The sequence below is a fragment of the Mercenaria mercenaria genome, chromosome 5 (assembly GCF_021730395.1).
Source record: "Mercenaria mercenaria strain notata chromosome 5, MADL_Memer_1, whole genome shotgun sequence".
Lineage (NCBI taxonomy): Eukaryota > Metazoa > Mollusca > Bivalvia > Venerida > Veneridae > Mercenaria > Mercenaria mercenaria.
This window is the reverse complement of record NC_069365.1, coordinates 30,448,597-30,476,124: the sequence shown is the minus strand read 5'-3', so window position 1 is coordinate 30,476,124 and position 27,528 is coordinate 30,448,597. Positions and strand designations below refer to the sequence as shown.

General features: G+C 34.2%; 1 protein-coding gene across 1 annotated transcript in view; it reads right to left on the bottom strand.

The window, feature by feature from the left end:
• LOC123556748 (adenylate cyclase type 9-like) overlaps positions 1 to 22,409 on the bottom strand; it is a 74,224-nt gene extending 51,815 nt beyond the window's left edge. The window contains exons 1-2 of the mRNA XM_053543067.1: positions 22,290 to 22,409; positions 20,100 to 21,657 (exon numbers count right to left, since the gene is read on the bottom strand). Of these exons, the coding sequence (XP_053399042.1) occupies positions 20,100 to 21,570 (1,471 nt within the window). The 5' untranslated portion in view covers positions 21,571 to 21,657; positions 22,290 to 22,409. The remainder of the gene's footprint in view (positions 1 to 20,099; positions 21,658 to 22,289) is intronic.
• Positions 22,410 to 27,528: the final 5,119 nt, after the last annotated feature.

Sequence of the window (27,528 nt, the reverse complement as noted above, 5' to 3'; positions counted from 1 at the left end):
TCTGAAAAGAAAACTATGTAAAGATCAAGTCAGTCAATGCCCTGGAGAAAGTGTTACATTTTTTGTGGTGAAAAGTCTGTCAACAAACGGACAATTTTTTTAGAAAAAATCAAAACCCACAGAATTTGACAAGGTAAAATATGTTGAAAAGCTGAAAAGAGAACAATCTCTGCTACCCTTATATATGCATCAGAAGTATGGGAAAAATATCTAGAAACATGAGAAAATCAAAGAAAACAATTTCAGGACTATTAGATGCCTGCTAGATAACTTACTTTTCCGTTGCACTGATATAACATGGACAGGATAAGAATTTACTACACTGATCATTTCCTGTGTATAAAGCAGGCTTAGGGTAGACTCTAGCTGGCGGCAGGTGATTTTACCTTTGCGACCAGTGCAGACCAAGATCAGCCTGCACTGTTTGCTTTCAGTCCGTAAATTTTCACTCACCCCTTTGAATAATAAGTCATATTGCCCAAATTGAATGATGGACCAGTCCATTTTAGAAATACAGCACGGTAAAAGTTAAAATCACAGATCAGACAATTCCAGCTAACCTGCACGTCAATATATACATCCCGAGACACAAAACTAGATAATTAGTCAACTAACAACTGTGTGTTTTCTAGACAAATATCACACAGCTGCTACCTTAGATGTCTCCTAGTCTCATTACAATTTTCTTTTTTTTGCACTGGGTAATTAAATGTAACATACTGGAATCTTCAGTCGCTAGACAATTAATCAGAGTGAATTTCTCACAACTGAGGAGTCCTCATTATCAGACAAAAGTCCCAGTGGATTCTCAAGTGAGAACCATTCTCAGAATTTTCAACTATTTCTCTGCCTATTACCATTTATGAAGTGACAAAACAAGGTCCAAAAATGGAGATCTCAATATTTTGCAAGTAGGAATGAGATAACATCATGGATTTTCTACACAAAGTTGTTTTAAACCAGAAGCAGAACTTACTTCATGCTCTTAGTTAATATATGGTACTTAGACACATCCCTTTATTGCCAATTACAATTGCAGTCACATATATCAGTCTTTATTTCCAGCTGAAAGAACATCTGTATCAATTTGACTTAAATCACAATATTTTAACTCTATAATATTTTATATTTTTGCAAAGCATCTGCTTCACACCAGAAGCAGACACTAAGTCTTGCTTCACTTGGCTATAGCAGACATTTGTTTTGCATGGCTAGCAGACACTTTTTTACATGGCTCTAAGCAGGCACTTGCTTTATATGGCTAGAAGATGCCTGCTTCACTTGGCTAGAAGAAACTTGCTTCACATGGCTAGCAGAAACTTGCTTTGCATGGCTAGCTTGACTGGCAGACATCTGCTTCACTTGGCTAGAATTGCTTTGCAATGTTTGCATCGCTAGCTGAAACCTTGTTCACTTGACTAGCAGAAACCTGCTTTACTTGGCTAGAATTGCTTTGCAATGTTTGCATCGCTAGCTGAAACCTTGTTCACTTGACTAGCAGAAACCTGCTTTACTTGCATGGCTAGCTGACACATGTTTCACTTGCCTTTACATGACTAGCAGACACTTGCTTCATTTGCCTAGCAGACACTCACTTCACTTGGCTAGAATTGCTTTGCAATGTTTGCATCGCTAGCTGAAACCTTGTTCACTTGACTAGCAGAAACCTGCTTTACTTGCATGGCTAGATGACACATGTTTCACTTGCCTTTACATGACTAGCAGACACTTGCTTCACTTGCCTAGCAGACACTCACTTCACTTGGCTAGAATTGCTTTGCAATGTTTGCATCGCTAGCTGAAACCTTGTTCACTTGACTAGCAGAAACCTGCTTTACTAGCATGGCTAGCTGACACATGTTTCACTTGCCTTTACATGACTAGCAGACACTTGCTTCACTTGCCTAGCAGACACTCACTTCACTTGGCTAGAATTGCTTTGCAATGTTTGCATCGCTAGCTGAAACCTTGTTCACTTGACTAGCAGAAACCTGCTTTACTTGGCTAGAATTGCTTTGCAATGTTTGCATCGCTAGCTGAAACCTTGTTCACTTGACTAGCAGAAACCTGCTTTACTTGGCTAGAATTGCTTTGCAATGTTTGCATCGCTAGCTGAAACCTTGTTCACTTGACTAGCAGAAACCTGCTTTACTTGCATGGCTAGCTGACACATGTTTCACTTGCCTTTACATGACTAGCAGACACTTGCTTCACTTGCCTAGCAGACACTCACTTCACTTAGCTAGCAGACACCTGCTTCACCTGGCTAGTGACTGCCAGCTTCACTTGGCTAGCAGACACTTGCTTCACTTCGCTTGCAATCACCTGCTGGGAATAAGACACCAGTCCAGCTTAATATTTGCTTCTGTTTAATAGAAAACACTTGCTTTGTTCCCACACACAAAATTAATGATGTACTTGGAAAGGGGGCATTTTAATTCTTTACTTGGATACAAAAGACATAATATTATGCTCAACTTTGACAGAAGATCATCATGCTTGATTTAGCTATACAGTAGATCCTTGTTAAATCCACTGGAAAGGAGAAACTTGCTACAATTGTCAAGCAGTTGTTATTGCTTTATTTGGATACCAGGTATTTCTTCCACTGGGCAGAAAACACTAAGCTTTATCAGTCCTGCAGGCACATCCTTTACTTAAAAAGAGGGCACTTGCTTAACTTGAAATTGCAGCCAATACATGCTTTCACTGGATACAGCAGACAGTCAGGCTTTACTTTCACAGAGTGCACATCTTGGATGCAAGATACTTGCTTTCCATGGACAGAATCTTAAGACATTATATGCTTTACCTGACAGAAACAAACAAAAAAACTTGCTTTACTTGGACATCAGATACCTGATTCCCTTCTTGTTCTAACTTGCCCCCTAAAGTAGCTAGAGTAGAAATGTTTAATGAAAAGCAAATATTACAGATCATTGAATCTAATAAGGTTAATACACCTGAATATGTTTGAACTGGAGTTCAATTCAAACTTTATTATGCCCCAGCACATCCATTTCCATTAAACATTTTACTTCTGTTTAATTGACAGAATTTAACACTATTATCCAATAATAGCATGATAACTGCTTTAAGATCTGGCATATAACTATTGAACTCTATGAAACATCTAGTTTATTTTTCATAAAGTTTTTAAACAGTTTTTTTTCTTCATTTCTTTCTAAAACTTTCTGCAATGAAAAAAGAAGTAAATTGCACTCAGTCAAGGAAAAGTTGAACCACCTGATAATGTCTGGACAGATCTGTGGTAGACAGTAGTCATTATACCATCAGCAACAGATCCTCTATAGACAATAAATCTAAAAAAACAAAAACACAGAAACGTTGACCCCCACTTAATAAATGTCCATATTTAGGCATTTGTTATTGCTTAGTTTCATAGAGATATAATTTCTAAAGTATTTCACAGAACAATATTGTCAGTCACTTTTAAATGTATGAAACTGTGTTGGTTCTGTTCAATTCCTTTGTAGTCTCAGTTGAAATTGATAGACTAACAAAACCTTTAATCAACTTGTACTGCTAATGATCATGTGATGGTATTTATTTTTAACTGATCACTGGCACACACTGTCTCTCCCTATCAATTAGTTCTTTATTTATCTACTGATTAGCCCTTCCTACCTGAAACCTATACTTGGCTTCCTATATTTCACCAGTCCTGATTAGAATGTAACATGCCATGGTCTTGACCTTTTTAAAATTTTGTACCATTAAAAGCTTTCCTTTAGAACATACAAATCCTATTGCCCTAAAAAGATCAATATTAAATTATGTTGCCCAGGAAACGAAAAGTATAAATACATGTTACACTGACAGATGAACAGACCTATATGTACAAAAAAAAAAATATATTATTTTATAATATCAAGATCGAGGCAGTGCGCATGTTAAAATTCATAATATACAGAAGTCTATACTTAATGTTATCTCTTAAAAGAACACTGCTAAAATTAAAGGGAATAATGCAACAACAACGTTTTGTGTTACAATCATTATATTACACCTCAATATGTGGTGTTGGTGTTAGTATAGACTTACAAAGTCTGTTGAGATCAAGTTATCTGTATTAAAGTTTATTCTTTCTTCATACTGACACTAATATTTTCCAAGAAAAAACATTTTCTCTCTAGGCTCATCTCAACAGAGTCAGAGGTTAGAGATATTGTAAAAAAATTTAGAAAGTGCTATCAAAGAGGATTGATTTTATGGCCAAGTGCTTTACATTTAATGACTCTAACGACTGATGCCAGTCTAGTGTTAGTATTGCATATGTATATTTTCACTCTGTGATACTAGAATGAAAGATGCTTGTCTCTATAGCAACAGCATGACAGACAGTGTGTCATTTGCTAGGTTGACAGAGGTGGTTCACCTAAGGAAATGGTCCTAAGAAACAATAATTAGACTTCTTGAGGTAGTGTGTTTTTAGATTTGGTACCAGTTAGTTCAGATACTAATTCCATACAGAGTCTTGGAATCACCTTTAGTGTTCTCTATCTTTTCAGTGAGTGTGTTTCTCTTTCGAAGTTTATTTCAAAATTGTATTCGTTTCATACTGCTTTATAGAACTCAAACTGATCTGTTTTACCTAATGCCTCCATGTATGCTCAGAACTCGTTGTTTTATATGTTGCAAATTTTCATTGAACCAAGGTTGATGATTATAGATGTAACACATGTTATCAGACTGCTTGTCTATTATAGAACCTGTCAAACACAGCTGCTGCTGTCCAGTGTAACATTACTGTTCAACAGGTAACACAGATTTACCAATGTGTGATAACCAAAACAAATCAAATCAATCAGAAGATCTCTTCATCTAAGGATGCTCAGGTCACATGATGATTGAATTCAGACTGGCCTTAATTTTGGTAATGGATTTCTGAGCAATTGTTAAGACTTAACAGGAATTGATAAAATACCTATACCAACACTAACTGAAAAAAACATAATTAATCTGGGACATTCAAGAAACAAAACAGCATTAGATTTATTTTGCTATTTACATAATCTGTTCAATTTAGGCAAAGTTAAAGACAGTCTTTTAAAAAAAAATAAGTTAAATACTAAAATAGACATATCAATTTTGTGAGACGCTAACCTAGCTACTTTCATATTCAGTAACAGTAAAAACCCAAAGCAAAAAATCTGTGACACTTTGCTCAGAAATATGTTATCAAGTCTTGCCTAAAACCATTTTTAGACATGATAGAAGGCAACAAAGGAAAATATGTCACAGACTGGGTTTGATTTAATCTTATTAACTCAGACAGAGAAATAATAAAACATGCAAAACCACTAATGCCCCTATATGATGATGGATGGGGAAGACCATGAAACAATGGGCTAGCAGAATAAGTATTTCCTGGAAAAGTCATCAGTAACTGTTGGTGTTCTTTATGCAGTTAATACCTTCATTGCTGACAAATCACAAAGCTGCATTCTTTTTTAATTTGTTCAACACCTGTAAAGTGCAATATTTCTAACAATGTTGTTTCATTTACTTCTTCCACTAATCAGCATTACCATTGCAAATTGGTTCTGTCAGATGGTAGTATTCTTGATAGTTGCATCTAAATTGAACTGTTTGTACTTCACAACATAGTGTTCCTGCCAAGTGTGTTAAATGATCATCATACCAACTGCAGTATTGTTGTTAACTACATTAAGATTCTCTGGCAGGGTCAAGGCACCATCTACAGTCTGACACAGTGTATTTTCACATGTAGTAAGAATAAAATCAAATTCTTGTGGAATACTTGTTCTCATTCCTTGCACAATTAACATAAACAGATGAAAGTGCTAATGCAGTTAAAAATAATACATTTATTTTTAGCTACCTTTTTAAATTTAATGGTTAAGACAGCATTATGCCCCAGGTTCTGATAAAGCCACTGCCCAATATGTAACATTTCTGAACAAGCCATGATGCCCAGTATCTTACAGTTTAGGTTTCTGATCAGGCCATTGCCCTATTTTACACCGTAGATATTTAATACAATTGCCTTATCTATAACAGCTGATATTTCTGATCAAGCAAATGTTAACTGGTACTGTCCTACTTTTGGAATTTAAAAGCAGTCTTATAATGCACTACTTATTGTACAGCTCTGTTAGCATGAGGTTTTGCATAAGTTCTTAAGCTTCTGTTTACACAGATTTATAGCAGTAATTTTGCATAAGTCCTTGCCCCATTTTTGGACATATCAGATAGCTGGTTTTGCAGTTCTTGCTCTTCTTTTGCTCAGATTTATTATATAGCAGTGATTTTGCATAATTCTTCTTTTACCCTACCTGTCACACATTTCTAAGCTGAAATTTAGTGTAACTCCTAGCTGTACTTTTTCACAAATTTAAAGCTCAAATTTTACTGAAGTCGGTGTCCTTCTTTGCCCTGCTTTGAAATGATTTATTAGCCAATATTTTTGCAAAAGTCCTTGCCTTATTTTTGAACAGAGTTTTTTTTCATAAATCTCTCCCTACTTATGCACAGATATTAAAATCAGATTTAATAAATTTCTTAGTCTCACTGTTGCAAAGATTACTGAAAGATTTTTCATTTTTCTTAGCCACTAATCGTAGTCCTACTTTTTGGTACAGATTTATGCCAAAACAATTCCTGATCTCTAAATTCTATGCAAATTATTTATTTCATATAAGATTCAGGACTATCATTCTTAAAAATTCCAAGCTTCAGAGTAAGAAAATTTAAAAGGTTACTTTTTTACATTAATCTAATGTAGAGAATATCACTTTCCACAGGATACACTTGTGTTGATCATATACCTTTGACTCTGGATATTTTTCTTAGACAGCTACTAACAAAATTTAGGGATAGGGATAGCATACTTTGAAACATGTTGAACTGGGTATGACCTCATAATGTATTGAAAAGAAGATTCAATAGAAACACTGAACAATAGACAAAGAATAAAATACAAGGAATAAAATATTAGTTTTCGTTATTGAAATGATTAATGATTCCAAGTTTCTATCCATTACGACAGATAAAAGCAAGAATGAGTGATGGTGTGGTAGACATCCTGACAATGGGAACACAGTGAGTAGAATGTAATCAATGTTCTAACTTTCACAAAAGAGAAAGGAAACCAGCTAGTTCAATTTGCCAAATGCATTAACTCAGATTCTGTTTTTGGATATTATCTCTGCTGCTGTTGTCCCAGAAGGATAATCTCGATGTAATTACGTGTTTTTTTTACTTGAAGTCACATAAATGCCCTTTTCTTTACAATAAAACAATGTGTCCATACAAATACAAGGGAAGATAATTATGTAGGGACGTCATTTAAAGCAAAACTGAAATACAATAAAAACAATAACTTTTCTACCATTTTCAAATATATTTGATTGCCTTATTTACGAAAACACTCCCAAACCAATATGGCAAGCTTAATTAAGCTTGCACTATAAGGCCGCAGCAAGATTAACAAATGTGTGGCAATCTTGTTTTAGCATGCAGCAAGATTGTGATTGTCACCATCGCAACCATTATTCAAGCTTGCGCAAACTAATTTGCGTGCTTCCTGCAACCAAATCTTGCAAGCTTGCGCACGCTTGCGATTGGAACCCTAGCGATCTTAATTGTGACCTTGAAAGATTGCACAATCATTCTTGCGCAATCTTGCAAGCTTACGCACACTTATGTGAGTGTGGACAAAAAGACACTTGTGAGTCTCTCGCAATCTTGTTATGATCGCGCAAGCTTGCAACTTGCATATCAAGGAATATCTTTGTCAACCTAGTATTCAGGGTTTGTGAGATAGTTTAGATAACCTGTGAGTCTATCTATTTAAGTTTAATTACGGTCCATCTGCCCTTTCAGACACAATGAAGCATATAAATGCCACGTAGAGTATAGACCGCTATAACCTGTGAGTCTAAAGATTATATATTATGTACTTCCTTTAATTTGACAAACTGCAAAGTTTATAAAAACTTTCGCACTTTCGAAGAAACAATATTTGTAGTGATCAGTAGATAAAGACTTAAAAATCAGAGAAAATATTTTTTAAAACAACGTATTTTGACATAAAAAAATCTAATAATTGGTTAAATGTATAACCTCCCTTTTATAGGTACCAAAATGAACTAAAAGAGTTTTAAAAAGGTTACAGCATCGCAAGCTAGTCGCAATCTTATAAACAGTATATAAGATCACAGGATGCCTGCTGCAAGCTTGCAAAGCAAGACTTATCCGCAAACTTACTTTCTTTAATTATATTACATGACTGCAATCTTTTAAAGATTCCAGTAAGCTTGGGCAAGCCTATGGCAAACTTCTTACAAGCTTGCCGCATGCTTGTATTTTGGTTTGGGAGCTTCTTGGTACAATTAGCATTCTTTTTCTTGCATACCAGACGGGGATTTCCGATAATTTTACCGGTGCTGGAAAAATCCATCTTACACCAGGGTGTAAGATGACTCTCGGGCTGTAAATGACGTATAACAAACTACATATATGTAGAAGATTTATGTAGTAACTTATATTTTATTTAAAAAATGGAATAAAAATTCAATACCTTGACAGTTCCTACTGGTTCCTCATAGTATATTTCACGATTCAAATTACGGTATTTTATCAAAAATTCATAACATTACACTGCAATTGATAAAAACAAAACCGGAACTAAACATTGTTATTTGTTTTGAACAGTCATGACGTCTTTCCTGTTTAAGAGCGTTGGTTTCCCGCGCTTTGTTTAGATACACTGCTATAAGAAGTAGTTCTAAAAAGAAAGCCGTTCAATTGATTTTATTTTTATTATTATTTCTTGAAATCGGTATGCAAGAAAAAGATTCTGTCACTGGTTAATTATAGGTGCAGATGGTAATATCCGGCTCTCGGGTAACTGTTTAGCCGGTGACCCGGCAGGGAACCTCGTAACCGCCTAAACAACAGTTACCCTCGAGGCCAGATATTCCCATCTGCACCTACAACCAGTGAAAGAATCTTATATTCCATATCTTTATACTATTTCCTTGCTCTGAGCAAACCATATTTATAGTATTTATAAGGACTTTTCCAGCAATCGTATTGTTTACCTTTCAAAGTCAAGCAGTCCCTCATCTTTCAATATAAAGTCAGACATATAGGTTAGTAGAAAATAGGTGAACACTAGAACAAGAACTATATATTTTCAGTTACGACACTGTATGACTATAAATAATTTCTCTATAATGGGAAATAAAACATCCCAGTCACATTGATTCAGTAGAGTAGGTCCCTTGTTTAACTTGAGATATACAGACGCAATTATCTGTACCTATCTTTACCAGACAGATCTTTTAATGATAAAAAAAATGATTCAAAGTTATCATTTTCACTTTTTCCACAGCTGAGCTAAAAGCCATGGAGATACATTTAAGAAAGCTGCTTCCAAAATAAACATTATAATGCTGATATACAGGAAAACTAGGAGAGCAATTTTCCCATTAATCACTTCTCTTTCCGCTATTTTTTTTTACTACCAGTCAAAGAGAGCTCAGAATGATTGCTTTGATTACTTTCTAAAAATAGTAACATGGATCTATTTTTGTCCGGAAGCCAAATGATAGAGAAGTGAGTAAACTGTTTGCAGACTCCAGTGAGAAAATGTAACACATACTTTAAATAAAACCATGCACATGAATAATTTGTGAAGGTTTTACAGTTGAACAGAAACTAATTGTCTTAATGGATCAGGCCAAAAAAATAACTGAGTATGAATTTTGTACGAAAACCAGCTTGAAAAATAAATTCTTAACACATTCGATCTGAAACTGCTCTGCTCTGCAGCATTTTATTGCAAACAGAAAAAGAACCACGCCCTTTCTACTGAAAGACTGAAACTGCCAAAAGTGTTAATATTCCCTACAAATAAACCCATAATTCTTTATCCCTACATTTGTACCTAGAAAGTTTCAACATGTTTCACATATATCAGTTATATAGTACTAAATACTGACGGGAGAGCGTAGATCTACGGATCGCCTGGTCATGAGTTCCCTATATCCCTTGGCGAGGCATAATTGTTCTCAGTGAGTATTTGATAAAGGGCATTGTGTCTGAACTCATTCGTCCTCCACCTATGATTCTGATGTGAGGAAGTTGGCAGTTACTTGCAGAGAACAGGTTTGTACTCACCTGGTGAGGTACAGAATCCAGGAACACCCAGGTTAGGTTTACTGCCTACCATTACAGTACTGAAATACTCTTCAAAAATGGTGTTTAACCCAAAACAAACAAACAAACAAACAAAAATACTGAAAAATAATGCATTTTAGTAGAATCTCCCTCTGGCCATTAAAATGATGTTTATCTACATCACACATAGGGTTTGTTCAATAATAAGTGTGATCTGGATAAAAATTACATTAAAATGCTTGTGAGAGGGTGAAACCTTCTGCACTGAAAATATGGATATAATGTTATACTTTAGTCAGTCTTTGTAGTAACAGTTTAGACACCAGTATACTGCTGATTCACTGCCAACATCATTTGGAACATTTCAACATTTGTTTTGAAATGATAGTAACATCTTGGCTGGAGGCCTGTAATGAGTATTTCATCTGGGGAAAGTTTTGATTTTCTGCTATATTTCTCACATTAAACCCAGTTTATTTTTTGACCTTCCAAAAGCACATTCCCCTAGCCTTTAGGTTCTATAGACTACACCATGGATCTTTTTACATTGCATTGAACTCGTTATCCAAGTTTGAAAACTATGGTAGCTGATTTCTGCCATTTCGTGTCGGCGGGGCGAAAACTCAACAAAAACCTAATTTGTCAAGTTTTTAAGTTGGTGGAGCAAAAACACGACACATTTTACGCGAAAACTCGACATTTAGAGGGCACCGACACGACAAATTTATCTGTCGAGTTTTTGTGTTGGCGGATATAAATATGTTGTGTTGGCGCCCTTTATCTGTTGTGTTTTCATGTTTTCTCCCCACCAACACGAACACACGACAAATACATTACTTGTCGAGTTTTCGTTTTTTCGCCCCACCGACACGGAAACACGAAAACTCGACAAATTAGGTATCTGTCGAGTTTTTGTGTTGTCGTGTTTTCGTCCCATCTACACGACAACACGAAAACGCGTCAAATACGAAAACACAACAAACAAAGGATGCCAATATGACATATTCATACACGCCAACACGAAAACTCGACGAATAAATATGTCGTGTCGGCACCCTCTAAATGTCGTGTTTTCGTGTAAATTTTGTCATATTTTCATGTTTTCGCCCCGCCAACACGAAATGGCAGAAATCAGCCACCATATAAAACTGAGACTGAAAACAAGTTTGAAATTCACAGGTTGTCACAGCAAGATAGCTTAGTCATACGGTAATATTTATATTCGCCCTATTCTTTTCCATTGAAAATTATAATGTTCATTTTGTATGAACAGCAAAAGAAATGGTGCAAAAAGATGACAAAGCGGGCCGCTGTTTTGACGACATCTACGTACAGTCAGGGAAAATGTTCCTTCGATGACGTTGTAGTTGTTCCGTTTGGTGAACAGAATGGCCGGGAAGCTGATTTTAATGTGAAAATGCAACAAAACAGGCATATAAAGATTAATAACATAAAGGTAACATACATCACTAAATAAATGCCCCAGATGCCCGATATCTATATTGGGACCCAGTTTTAAAAGAATAAAAAATCTTTTAATTTTGGAACTGAATAAAGTTATAAATCTAACTTCCAAGGAATGATTTTTACCAGTTTTTCTAACACAACACAGAAATTCACTTAAGTTATGACATTATTTTAGGAAAGGGAGCATTTATAAGGAGATATACTGTAAAAACAAAAAACACCAGTGATATCAACCTGAAATTATTCATTATTCTCTCACTAATTTCAGATTTCTGAAATAAATTGCTCCAAGAGATTACATTATACCTGAAGAATAAATGTTTCAAGGTTGAATATTAAAACACTTTACAGGTGTGCAGTAATATACATGTAATACAAAGCAACCTCACTTTATACAAACCTACAATGCTCATAAGTTATCTAGCTCGCCTGCTCTAAGTGCAATAGAGAGAACACAGGTCTACGGATATCGGGGTTGTGAGTTCAACCCCTGGGCAGGGCTATGTTCTCCATGACGATTTGATGAAAGACACCGTGTCTGAAATCATTCGTCCTCCATCTCTGATTCATGTGGGGAAGTTGGCAGTTACTTGTGGAGAACAGGTTTGTACTGGTACAGAATTCAGGAACACTGGTTAGGTTAACTGCCCGCTGTTACATAACTGAAATTACTGTTGAAAAACAGTGTTAAACCCAAAACAAACAAACAAATCATAAGTAATCTAGTTCATTGTATATTAAAATCACGAATATGTAAATTTGACATCACTGAAACCTGAAACTCCTCAATTAAGAATAAGTTCTTAAGTGATTCAGCTTTTAAAAATAATACATTTTAAGCTAAGCCGGAAAAGAAGTAAGACTGATTAACAAGATAAAGAGTGGTATTGCCTGTGGTAAGTAGTAGATAAATACGTAGATAATTTTAGTAACAAACTCTAAATTTAGAAACACATCAAGATACAGAAGATAAAATTACACTGATAGGCATAAATATATACTGTGACCCACATTACCCTTTATAATTACATACATAAATCTAGGTAACACTCTACTTGTAGTGAACAGCCAACAATAGTGGCAAATACATTACAACTGTCTGCCTATATTCAAATACAAGTCACTATGAACAACAGGCATCCTATACTTGGTATTAGACGAAGATGACGAAGATGACGAGTGGTTCAGGCAGGTGACAAGGAAAGTGAGTGTAACATATGAAGCCACTGACAGTATTCATGTCTAAAAAGCATCTTTTTCTGTAGAAAACAAATTAGAGTTCCTGGTTAACTTTATCTGTGATCTTTGCTAATTAATTTAATTTAACAAAGACTGCAACAGCCCTGTTCATGCTTATTCTAGGATAAAACATTAATGTATTTATAAAAAAAAAATATTTAATTTCTTTGAAAACAGGATTAACTGTCTAATAATTAAAATGAAAAAATGGTGTTTTTTCCCCTCAGAAAACGAACATTAAACTTGAACTTAGAACATCTAAATAATTTATCAGACTTCAACCAGGAGAATAATTGGACAATATCTAGAACAGCTTATATAAAACATCTTGTCTGGCATTTATTCTTAGAGGTTTTATGGCCATAGATCATAATGTAGCATAAACATCAATTGAATGATACATAATTTCTGCTAGATGGAATATTGATCTATAAAATATAATAACCCTAATTTGTTTTGAACTGATACATACATCTGTCTCATATTAAAATAACAAACAATAATTCTCCTAGGAGATACAAGAGGCACCGAGATTCCACAAGTCGATAACATGAACAACTAATGGTCAGACATTTTACAAGAGGTCACATAAAAGCAACAGTCAGACAACGACATGTTGAAAAATGATCAAGTTCCTATTCTCCCATAATACATTTTTTGTATTATGTAATACCCTTTTATGCAATTTGGTTTGTGGAAATTTGATTAACTTTAATTCAGACTGCTGGGACACGATCCTTAATCCCAATATTTTTCATTAAATTTTGTCAACGGACAAGTAAGACATAAAAATCCACTTGCCTGCAGTCAAAATTCACTCGTCCGGATATTCAACATTAAAACCTGCATTAAACTGCCAATAATTCTTTATTTCTGGCAAGTAATTTTTAACACTTGCCCGTATACAAGGCTGAAGTCGCATCCGTGAGGCTTCCGAGTCTTCAACAGATTAAGTATAACAATAATGCCATGCCGAAATATTGTCCGTGCAAAGCCAGCTGAATTCAGAAAATCAAAACTCTTGAAATGATCTGTCTCGTTTTGAATCATACTCACGATCTCTCTGTGCTTTTGGTTTTTGTTTTTACCTGAGTACTTGACTCCCGTTTTTGTCTGCGACCAAAATTCTAATAATAAATTTATCCAAATGTTTGCGAGAATTGTTTACTTTCTGGTTTCTATTCACAGAGTTACTGTGTACAAAATCCCGCGAGACCGAGAGCCAATCAGAACGCGGAAAAAGATGCTAAATTTAGACGCTCGGTGAGAAAAACATGGATTTCAGAGATAAGATTATTTTTTCACTTCCATAAACTTTGAGGAACAGCATTATTATTCTTGCTTTTTACTTAGTTTATACATGAAAATGAATGCTTGTCTGAGGACAAACGGGGTGAAAAAAGCACTTGTCTGCCGGTAAAATGTCCCGAGTCAGACTAGTTGGACATAGGAATTCCACACCCCTGGACTATCCAATTAGATATGTGTAACCAGGCTATAAAATTAGCCAAATTCTTTCTTAAAATTTTAATGATAAATTAAAATTTTAATTTCATAGTTTGTGAATTAAGTAAGAATTATTCAAAAATTGATTTTTCTATTTTGTAACATTATTTGCTTGGACATGTGTTACTTAACTTATTATTTTTCCTGCTTACACATGTCTATCACTTTCATGTGAAGTTTCAAATCAATATCTGCATTAGTTTTGGAGATAATAACTTGCATGTAAAACTTTAACCAAAATTTTCTAAGTCTAAAAGGGGGCATAATTTGCTCAAAAAACATGTCAGAGTTATGGAACTTGACCCAGTGAGGTTGGTAATTGATCTAGAAAAAGAAAAAATAAGTTTCAAATCTATATGCCTTTTAGAAATAGCTGTATGTACTTGCACACAAAACTTTAACCAGAATTTTCTAAGTCCAAAAGGGGGCATAATTTGGCCAAAATGAAGGTCACAGTTATGGGACTTGCTGCTATCAACTAGTTTTATAACCCCGAAGACACATGTGAAGTTTCAAATCAATATCTGCATTAGTTTTGGAGATAATAACTTGCATGTAAAACTTTAACCAAAATTTTCTAAGTCTAAAAGGGGGCATAATTTGCTAAAAATACATGTCAGAGTTATGGGTCTTAACCAAGTGAGGTTGGTAATTGATCTAGAAAAAGAAAAAATAAGTTTCAAATCTATATGCCTTTTAGAAATAGCTGTATGTACTTGCACGCAAAACTTTAACCAGAATTTTCTAAGTCCAAAAGGGGGCATAATTTGGCCAAAATGAAAGTCAGAGTTATGGGACTTGCTACTATCAACTAGTTTTATAACCCCGAAGACACATGTGAAGTTTCAAATCAATATTTGCATTAGTTTTGGAGATAGTAACTTGCATGTAAAACTTTAACCAAAATTTTCTAAGTCCAAAAGGGGGCATAATTTGCTCAAAATACATGTCAGAGTTATGGGACTTGACCCAGAGAGGTTGGTAATTGACCTAGAAAAAGAAAAAATAAGTTTCAAAGCTATATGCCTTTAATTGATGGCTGTATGTACTTGCATGCAAAAACTTAACTAAGGTGTGACGCCGACACCGACGCCGACGCCAGGTTGAGTAGAATAGCTAGACTATTCTTCAAACAGTCGAGCTAAAAATGCTGTTAAGAGCTTTCAACCCTGATTGTGACCTTGACCTTTGGGCTAGGGGTTAGGCTTTCATGCATGCAATGTCATCTCTTTGAGCCCTTTAATACAATGTATTGAAATCCAAGGATGACAGCGGCTGTATACAGTCTTGAGTCTTCCCCATGAGACAAAGGCTACATTAAGGCAGCTGCTAAATCAAAGCAATATGCCTTTCCCATGAGTCTGTGACTTTAAAAATACAATGTCTTCCCCATGAGACAAAGGCTTCATTAAAGCTGCATCTTTCCAATGAGGCAACTGCTACATGTACATTAAAGCAATGTCTTCCCCCATGAGACGAGGGGTACATTAACACAGTCTTTCCCATGAGTCTTAGCTTCTTCAACACACTGTCTTCCCCATGAGATAGAGGCTTCATTTACAGTGTTTTTAATAACTATGAGATAAAGGCTACAATAATGCTAAGTCTTTCCAATGAAGCAACTGCTACATTAAACAAAAATGCTTCCCCATGAGACAGTGCCTTCATTTACACAGTTGTCCCCATGAGACAGCAGCTATATTAATGCAGCATCATCAGTGTCAACAAAATAATATAGGAGCTAGAAAAATCTATATCTACTTCAGCAGACATGTCTTATAACCATAACAATTTCCTCTCTTTTATCATCAGGGCTTCCTCTAAGCCTAACAATAGCATTTAGAGTCAGGAACTCTTATTAACTTGGAGCAATATACACCCACAAATGAAACATGATAGTTTTCTTCTGTATCAAATTGGGGTACATTTATGATAGACTTCACTGCAGGCAAGAACTGTTGTGATTGGGTTAAAGTCACATCAATGCAATTTGGATTATATTAATGGAGAAGGAAAACCACCTGGCATAACTGTAGTCATTGCTGCAGATATAAACCCTTCTCGCAGACATCTGGATAACTTCTTTCTATTATTAAAAATTCTACATCAAGCCCCTCCAACCCTCTGCATAGTTTGAGGAACAAGGAATTCAAAATAAGTGTCACACAAACTTCTTTGAAAATGCAAATTTTCGTATTAATCATTCTAATCACTGCATCTTGAAAGTATATAAATCCATTCTACACTAAATTTAAACTATTCAACTTAAATCCTAGCTTTCAAAACTTTGACCTCTATTTAATAAGATGCTTTAAATGAAAAAGTCTTAAATGAGGGCCTTAGTGCTGTGATGATTATGCCTTATATTATCAGTATTGATTGTGAAGTCATACAGGCGACAAATCTCCTCATGTTTCTATTCATGACTTGATCTACTGTATTATCTTCCCTCTCGCAGTTACATCAAAATACATTGATTTCTGTTCCCACATAGTATACATGTATAGCCGACAGATAATAACGTAGCAAATCTAGCAGAAACAATATTAACCTTAATATGGTCATTGACAGCAAAAGGATCTCTATAAAATGTTGCAAAAACATGTTCCAAATGATGCTCATTCTTTGCAGTTTACCTTCAAGGATCTCTATAAAATGTTCAATGCAAAAACATGTTCCAAATTTCCAAATGATGTTCATTCCTTGCAGTTTACCTTTAAGGATCTCTATAAAATGTTCAGTGCAAAAACATGTTCCAAATTTCCAAATGATGCTCATTCCTTGCAGTTTACCTTCAAGGTAAAGCAATGGAAAAGTAAAATGTAGCTGTCCCTGTATGGAACATCCATTCTGTACTGTAAGTATTTTTTTCTGTGTTATCGAAGTTTCTTTTTTAATGAAACAAAACAAAATTACAGAGATGGTCTGCACTGGTTGCAAAGGCAGAATCACTTGCTGCCAGCAGGTTAAATGTTAACTGAGAAAGCAGTTGCAGAATTACTTAAGTGAAACACACGGCAAAGTTTTTTGACAACTCATACCATGACATAGTCATTTCCACAAGTTTCATGCAAAAAATTTCAAAACTTTCATGAAAATCTAGATGCAATTTAAGCTGCTTTCAAATAAATAAAGATTTTGATATGACAGTGAGCGTTTCAGCTCTGTTTTGTATATTTTGAATATACATCGTTGTTACACAGTGCCTCTATTCTTACTGATATTGCTGCTGCTGTCTGAAGGGTACAGGAATGATATCACTGATGTCTGACACTTCACTTGCTCTCATGTTAAAATAAGAAAATCTTTGGCAAGAATACCAGTAACATTGAAGATTACATAATATTCAAGAACGATTATTGAGAATTTAACCGATGCCTTATCATTGCAGTCCGACCTATGCATACAACCTTATCTTACAAGAATTTTACAAACAAGAAGATTAGTTGTTTTTTGTTATAAAAGAAAAAAGAATCAGATGGGGTTCACAGTCACAAGTGAAGGAAGTATTCGGTATTATTTACCAAGCTGACAAGATATTATCAACTTTGTAATGAATAAACACTACCTACAGTGAGATATAGTTTACAGTGTGAGCCTTCCTCTGACCTGTAACATAGATTTAGTTTTAAACATTTCCGATATGAAACTTCAGTACCCTTCTTCAATTACAGCCTCCATCTTTAAAAAAGATCGCTACTGCTCTAAACGAAAACAGAAAATCACCTCAACAGCTTAACCTTATAAATATCAATTTTGAAAAGATTTGGAACAAGAAAAGAGCTTTATAGACATCTTATATCACATGCATATATACATTTTGTATATGTATGAAACGGTGTGGGACTAGGTAAAGTATGAAAACAGCAATCTGCATTACGAATTCAGCCATTTATCTAAGGAATGCTAAAAGAACAATGAATCTTTCAGGAAATAACATTTAAATTTTGACTACCAAGACATTTTGTTCGGTTACAAAACAGCTGACATTTAAATAGTAAACTCTCAAGATTGTTTACTGAATGAGTAAGGAGAAGTTTGAATGCGATATGGTTTATATTATGTTTTAAAAATAGCTACCAAAGTTGACATTTAAGAAATGTTAAATGTTTAATCTGAGACCTTCGGCTAATTATAAAACATCGAGATTAATTAGCTTTCATATGCTTAATTACATCCCACAGGTACATATGAAACTCTTTCCATTTTGCCTCTCAAATAGTCAAGAAACTACTTGTTTGTAAAATAATCTCATTTTGATTACAGTTATTATCATACACATAATTTCATTTTTTATATCTTTTCCATAATGAGAAATAGTGCAAAAACCTTTTTTTATGGCACTGTTTGCAACTGAACGTTTTCATAAAAATTACTGCAAGTATGGTAAATAAGCAAATATATGTATATTGATACTTATTGAATGGTGTAAAATAAATAAGCTTAGCTTTAAGTCTGTTTTAAAGGGAAGGTTCACAAATATTTTTACAAATTTCTTATGCAGCTATGAAATTTTCATGCTTAATTTCTACACATTGAAAGTGATCACTGGCTAATATCCCATTCATTGGTAGTGCAATTTAATGGATGAAAATCTGACCCATTTATTGATTCAACACAAAGACTGAGTTTTACTATCTGCTCAAAAATCAAAAACAGATGAAGAAATAAAATTCATGTACAATAAGTAAAATATACAATACTATAAATTTTAAAGTGAACTTTTTTTGGATTCTCCATCCAAATATACAATACCCCTAAGGCCCTTTATTTAGATTTTATATTTTCTTCAGTGATTTTCCCACCTGCAAAAGTGATAAAAATAGCAAAAAAAAACAAAACAAAGTGCAAAAAGTGTCTTCTATTATAAATATTTTGTTCATATAAATTCATAACAAGAAATTAAACAATAGAACTTCTGTAATATTTTAAATTTTTGACGAAAGTTGAACAATTTATTATTCAAATGATGCTTTATTTAGACACTGCACTCTGTTTGGTAATTAACTTCTATTTTTGCATATTATATATAATTAAGCATTTTAAGCAAAAAACATCTAGAAATGGGATTTATTACAACGCTTGACATCCCAGTTAACCATTTGTAAGTTAAATCAGATTCTACTTAACTGTGACAGTTTTCATGTTCACTAATTACTATGCACATCATGCTATTCCCTAATGTATAGGACAAGTTTTTGCAGAAGTATCATGGCTTAGTAACAGTACTTCATATTTATTTCTGCACTTGTTTCAGAAATTCCTACTTACAAAATATCGACTTTACCAGTGATTTTGATTAACCAATTTTTACAGATTTTTTTTCTGCATATCCGAATACTTGAGTTTTTTCTTTGCCGACAATCTGCTGCGTCACAATAAATTGATTTGTGGGTTAAAAAAAAAGAAAAAGCGCTGTTATGCTATTTTAAATCAGCAAATCAGTCTAATATCGAGTATGCAAACTCACTTCGGTTTTTTGAGCTCACAAAAATCTGTGAACGTATGGGAACACAACTCGCATCTTTCATTACCCATCAGATGGCATTCTGAGAGAAAGCGAATGTTAAATTCAAGCCTTGCATATGACATAACTATAGTATACACCTAAACTATGAGCATCATATGCTTCTGTGGCATAGAACAAAATACTCACTCTAAATGTGATTGACATGGACGCGGAAGCAAAAAAAGAAAACTAAATACAAAAATCCTACCTTCAACATCTTCTCCCTCTTCCACTTCATAGACATCTTTGAGGAAATGATAGGATGTTTCTGATATATGAACTCGTCCTGGCTGCCCACTAGACTCCATAATATTGGCCAGTAACACATCATTTGACCATACATCAAACTTGAATCTACGGGTGCCTACAATACCGCAAAGTACAGTGCCAGTGTGAACCCCTACTCTCATATCAACTTGTTCATTGTTATCCTCATCAAACTTAATAATTGCTTCAATCATACCAAGTCCCATTTCCACACAACACTTGGCATGATCAGGCCTTGGTTCAGGACAACCAGACACGCAGTAGTAACAATCTCCGAGGGTACTAATTTTCTCACAGCCTGACTTCGCACAAAGATCATCAAATCTTCCAAACAAATCATTCAGCTGACCTACAAGAACTTCAGCAGTTTTGTTGGAACTCATCTTTGTGAAGCCAACTATATCAGCAAACAGAATGCTGACATTTTCCATTCTATTCATATTAAATGTTCGGAAAATAATTTCTCCCTTTTTCAAAGCCTTTGTTTTAGAGCCTCGTTTTTTTGGAACGTCTTCGTCATCCTTATCTGCTCTGCTTGCCATTACTTCTTGGGCAACTTTCGGCGGCATCAAAGAATGAATCATCTTCTCCTTGATTTGTTTCTCAACTTGTAGATCTTTCCGAGCAATGGTTGACTGTCCTATCTTCCAGAATGTACTCCTTTGACGAACCTGTCTCATTGTGAAGATGTGGATACCCATCAAGTGAATGCATAAATGTAGGAGGACCTTCCCTGCTATAAAAAGTGGCCCTTGCATATAATGGTTTTGTAGAGCCGTCAAAACTTCAAACAAAATAGAATAAATGCCCCCAATCATCACGGTCATATACAGAGGCATTGGAATGACACTGTACATCATTAGGAGAACTTCTACTGTGGATGTGAACGCTCCAATGGTTGACAAGTCAGACTCCATGTATATCAATGTTAAAAGTATTCCACCACATATCAATACAGAAACAAACACTGATGAGAGAAGATAAAATCTTTTATAATGTCTTGTATATGTAAATCCTATAATAGCCCCAATAAGGCATAACAGAACTAGAGTACCAGCTAAAAAGTATGGCCAGTGACGTGCATACTGTTTAGTTGCTCCAAAATAAACAGTCCATGCAATACATGCAGCTAAGATGTAAAATAGTGCATACTGAAATCGTCTCCTTGTCTGTGGAAAGTAATTCTTCCATTGTTCCTTTTCCAAAATTTCTGAATCAAACTTTGGATTTGGCCACCAGCTTCCAGCTCGTTCAAACAGTATAGGAAGGTCAAGGAAACCATTCTGCGAGTAACGTCTGGATGGCGAGCTGGATGGGGCTGAATCTACCGTAACCTGTACTGCCTCAGGATCCGAAGGCTTGTAGTGAACGCCTGGCTCTTTTCCACTAGTTCCATTATTTTCCTTAACCATTTTGTATTTATTTTATTTTATTCCAACTAATGAATGGGAGTTTCCCTAATTCTTTTTTCTTGTTGCTGCCATTCTGAACTCTGACAACTGAAAAAGTAAATACAATATAGCGTACATTTATTTAATTTATTTGCATGCTATGAACTTCCACCATTTAGCTTCATAATGTTTAACTTATATTTTCTAATTTTAATTCCGTTTATTCCCACTTTATATCCAATAGCTCTTTTGATATTTGCCTTGAATAGACCTGCATAGTGTGTTTTGTCATACTAAAAGCAGTGAACTACACACACCACTGCCTCTTGTAGAACTGATTCGGTACGCAGTAACTGTTATTGGTTTTAGACCAATACTTTCACCACTCATAACTGCTAACTCAGAAAATACCAGTTTTCTCTCAACTGATAATAAACATAAATTGCTTGCTCATGCAAGTGTTTGAAAACGAGCTAGGAATGCATAAATAAACATCATTATATCCTGATTATTGCTCTATAAATAATTGTTTGTTTATAAAAATATCACCTGACATTTCGAACATTTTTATGAGAATTTTTTGCATACACTTCATTAGCATAAATTGGTGTTAATACTATAAGGTCAAAAAATGCATCCTAAATTTTTGCAGAAAATTACATACTTTGCCCATTTTTGTAAAGATTAGCTCATTATTTATCTAAATGTGTTAATGTCAATAAATTAATCGAAATTCTTACCCGTATCCACTACCGAGTCCAAATCGCCGGCGTATCGTTTTTTCAATCTTGTTGTGCAAACCGCTCTTCCCAGCAGCTACCGTACTTCCTCGAATAGATGATTTTCTATCGCATACTGTTCTGTAAAAAAAAACTGAAAGCTAGTTCTTTCATTGGAAGAGAGAAATTGAAAAAAGACAACGTTGTTAAAATGGTGTAAAATATAAGAAGGATTAAAACATAATTAAAACAACTGCCATTTATTAACAACTGTGTAGAGGGAATTAAAAGTAGTAGGTCTAATATCAATTAACAATAGGGGAATGCATATGTTGGAGATGGTAGATCTTGTAGGACATAACAAGACTGGAATGTGAATGTCTGAATCTCAAGAGTACGGCTATTCAAGAATGTTCACTGGTGTTTTTAGGGAGTAGAATCTAGTCGTTTTTGACGCTGAAGGATCATTTCCAGCTCATGTATAATGTTGACATGTATGGGTGTGGTAACCACGCAGACGAGGCATATTCTATTTGAGGTCTGACTAATGTTTTGTAACACAGTGATTTAACATTAGCAACACCATCTAAATTTTCATAATCCAAATATTGCAAATTAATTAGATAAACCTTAAAGGGCTATGTTTTCCTAACTCAGAACAGATTAAATTTTTGAAAAATCTTAAAAATTAAAAAAAGTTATGCAGAATTGAAGTTTGGACTTAATCGCGTTTTTCTGGAATATTTTACCAGTGTATTATATAAGAAATCGACTTGTGTATAGCAAACAGGCACTACCATAATACAGGAAAACTAAAAAAAATAAGTAAAAAAAAATACATTTTATTTTTCTTTTGTAAGTTTCAGCATAATATGGAAATTTTCAACATACAATATGATAAAACAATGTTGTGAATGTTCATCAATCATAGTATAATGTTTTTAGTAGCAATATATTGCATATATTCTGTATAAAACATATGATATAGTTTAAAACTTTACTATAATTTACACTAAAATGATTGAAATAAATGTTGATTCAAAAAAAAAAATATATCATCTATATACATATGGAAATGCTTTAATACAAGACCTATTGCATTACAGCATCACAGCATCACAGTTATTTCACGTATATTGCACTTATTGACTTTATTAAAAGTACATGGAATGAAACTTGCTGTAAACTTTGTCAATGTTTTCACGTTCCTTCACAAACCATTGTCGTCCAGAACTGACACAATCTAGTTCAAAATTCTGACAAAGGATAAACTGCCTTTCTACACATTGTTTATCTTTGTGCATGGGCCATTGATAAAACCCTCTTTTCCCGCATGACGCCATGAATCGTACCGCAGCTTTATTTTCACTTACAATGTTTTCAACATAGCCTGGGTACCATGCAGCTGAATTAGTAGGCTACAGCAACATACACATTTGCATTTAATGTCTCTACGCATTTAATTTTATCTTCTGTTCTTTATTTTTTCGCAGACCCATTTTCAGCTGTTTTAGCTTTTCTTTCCTTCCCTTTGATAAGCTTTTCTTCTTGCATTTTTTCTTGAATAGCTTTCAACACTTTTTGCTCACTTTCGCTATGCTTAACACGCAACTTGATTCCTTCTTGACGTGATGATTTTAGGAGTTTTTTCTCGTTCGATAGTGTCCTTTTTTTCGATCCAGTCCATAACATGTTAGTGATTTCGTTTCAAGAGCTGTACAGATGTGTGATGATGGTAGGATGCGTGGGGACGTCTTCCTTGGCTTGAATCAAGGTCACCAAAGTGGTGTTCACAGGCCAGATTTGTGACAAGCGCAAACGGTTTGTATGTTTTGTCCGGGAAGATTTTACCACAACCAGGTAGAAAGTCGACAAGTTTTTTTTCTTAATACACTTCAACATCGCACTGGCTACAACAGGTATAACTTTCATCAACAATTTGTGTGTTTCTTCATGCACAGTGAAAAGCGAACTGACAAGGCGACTGTAGTGAGGGACATGACCCAAATCAAGGGAATCGGACGAAGACCAATGCTCATTTTCCTTCAAAAGAACCTCTGAAGTTTGTATGCAGTCACTTAGAAATTGTTCTATATCACAGACATGTTTATGAAGTTCATAATAAGCCACTTTTCCACATTTAACTAAATTCCAGTAGGGACCGGGTCAGTTTGAGGTAAGACAGGCCGAAGCACTGTCGTAGGGCGCTTACTTCCGGAGACTCTAAGTCAGACCTTACAGCAGTTGGTTTCAGGTTCGGCTTCGATACTGTATCAAGCACTTTTACAAAGTCTGATCGATGAAGGAGCACCTCAGCTGATGTTTTAAAGAGCGCATTGAACCGGTTGTCCCGGTAATTCCCAATTAGTGATTTTATTCCATGTTCGGTACAGTACGCCTCCCACCTGTCACGAACACCCAGATGATCCCCGATCTGATGTTGTAGTAACCTTTTCATGCGATGTTTTGATGTGTTTGAAGAAACAAAGTAGTATCTTTGCATTTGTTGTGATTCTTCCAGCACATGTCATGACTGATGCTGACACCAAAGTATTTTGAATTTTTAACTAGGACTAATGTTTGACAATTGCATTACCAACTTTTAGTAACATCTCGAAACCGATAAAGCGGGACAGATCTACCTATCATAAAAATCAATAAAACCAATAATCCGATATCATCGCTATCGGACGGATTCGTTGATTTCCGTACTAATTGTTGTTGTTGTAGTAACACGGGGGAAAAATCGATAATTAACATCTTTGGTCATTATCTGATGCATTTACAGGCGGGCGGTTTGCTAAACGATGTACTTGAATTGAATGAAGTTTTGGTAATTATTAAAGTGGAAATCAGATCAGATTCTGCAATACCCTTGCTAGAATTTAAGCAATTATAATATTTTTTGTTTCAAAATGAAGTTGATTAAGCTTTGTATTATAAATACGGAAGTCGAAAAATTATATAATACTTTATAAATTGTCAAATAAAAGTAATATTTAAGAATATGAATATGTTATCTAAAATATTTAGAAATCGTTACATTTTATACATCGAACACATAGATTTACTTTCTTTATAATACATGAAACATCATGCTAACGTATATCTATGTACAGAAAAGAAATATTTACGCACAAGAAACTGTCTGTAAATAAAATAAATATTCAAGAATATGAATATGTTATCTAAACATCGTATATACTTCCTCTATACAAAGAAGTATAAAATACAATTTATTTTTATAGCTCTTTGCTCTATACGCGCTTTCTTTCACATATTATGAACATTAGAATATGAGCTTTTGATTCTAAAATATTTTCAAAATTCTAAACCACTAACGTTTTTCGATTTTCATCGCAAAAGGTAGTAAAAGCAGCAAATTCTCATGTATTTCTATAACATAAAGTTTGTCAGTAATTAAGTTTTGAAGCCTTTATAAGAAATATAGCATTTTTTTTCAAGACATCTAAAAAGTATTTTATTGTCGAACGATCTGGAAGCCGGTCGCTTTAAAGAAAAAGAAATATAGAAATAAAACTAAATACTTTACCCTTACCATGCTGAACACGATTGGTTCTTCCTTTGAAATCAGTGTAGACCATGATCAGCATGCACATCCGTGCAGACTGATCATGATCTGCACTGTCTGCCATTCAGCCAGTAACTTTTTGGTATGCACCCTTTTCATAATTAATAGTAATGTCCAAATTGAAAGATAGACAAGTTCATTATTGTAATTTAGCATGGTAAGGATTTAGTTTCTTATTTCGTGCCTAAATAGAAATATCATATTTGCGTGACATGAATAAGTACTGCTGAAAATACTACTACCATAGTATACTTTAACTATAAATATATTGTTACAGAAAAAAAAACAACAACATTTAATAACAATAACTTCATCAATATCTCAATTTTAGAATAGCAGACTTAACTAATTAATAACTTAAGATTTTTCGTGAAATTTGGGCCAGGTTCTTTACTCAGTAAATATTCACATCTTAAATTAATGCATGTTTTTGGTACATTCTTTAATCATTCGTTTTAAAAAATTGCGATATCTATTATTTGATTTAATTGTAACAAATATCTTAAAATTACCCTTTGACTTTTATTGTGTATTACTTAAGGGTAAACAATATCCGGTCAGTGTTGTTTCAAGGCGGGTCATAAAAGATATGTTACCCCACTTATTATAAGTGAGAGGTATTTTTATTGTTTTATGGTTTTTGCGTTGTAATATATGTTTTTCACTTTCTTCTGTCTTTATATAGTCTTTTCCCTTTCTTTCATGAATTTTGTTTTTACGATTTTTACCCTTATTTCATAAATCGTATGACAGTAGGAAGAATCAGTACAAATTAAGAAGCAGAATTATCAGTTCATCAAGGCCATCTTTCAAATTAAAGTTTGGTCATATTATGAATAATAGAAATTAATAAATTAATCATCGTTATATATTTCTTAAGAATGCTTTGAAACTCAATTACTGACAGACTATATTGTACGGAAACACATGAGAATTAGTTGCTTTAAGTATATTTTGCGATGAAAATTAAAAGCATTTGTATATTTATAATTGCGAATTAAAGACTAAATCCTCCATAGTGTTATTTTAAACGACAGCGGATCTAGGTTTCGGCGTTTCTGAGTTCAACAATTAATTTGTTTTAAATTCTCTAATTACAATCTTCTTTTTTTTGTCAATGTGAAGTTGCCTACAATCTATAACAATTTGTACCGCCAAAGTCAGACTAACAGACGACAGTATTTTCCGTAACAGCTTCCGAGTACTTACGGATAACGGCGGAAAATGCCGGAATTTTTTAAGAAATATTCACTGTACACACTAAAATGCAAAAAGGACCAAACAAACCATTATAAAATTTAAAACAAATTACACATAACGAAAATTTAATAATTTTTCTACATTTTTAGGGGTATCGAATTTTTGATTTTTTGCGGAAAATATCTCATTTTATCTGTTATATTTGAAAAAGTCAGTTTTTTTTATCCGTTTCCTACAGAGTCTATATGAACTGAGGTGGGTCTATTTAAAGGCAAAAAGGACCAACCAAATATTATAATATTTTTTTAAAAAGACATTCACAATATCCGGAATAAATTAAACTTTAATTTGTGGGGTATCGAATTTTTGATTTCCAAATAGAACTTTTTCTATTGAAGTTTAAGTGATTTTTTCCTTCTTTGGTTATATAGGCAAATTTATCGATTTTCCAATAGATCGATGTTACTA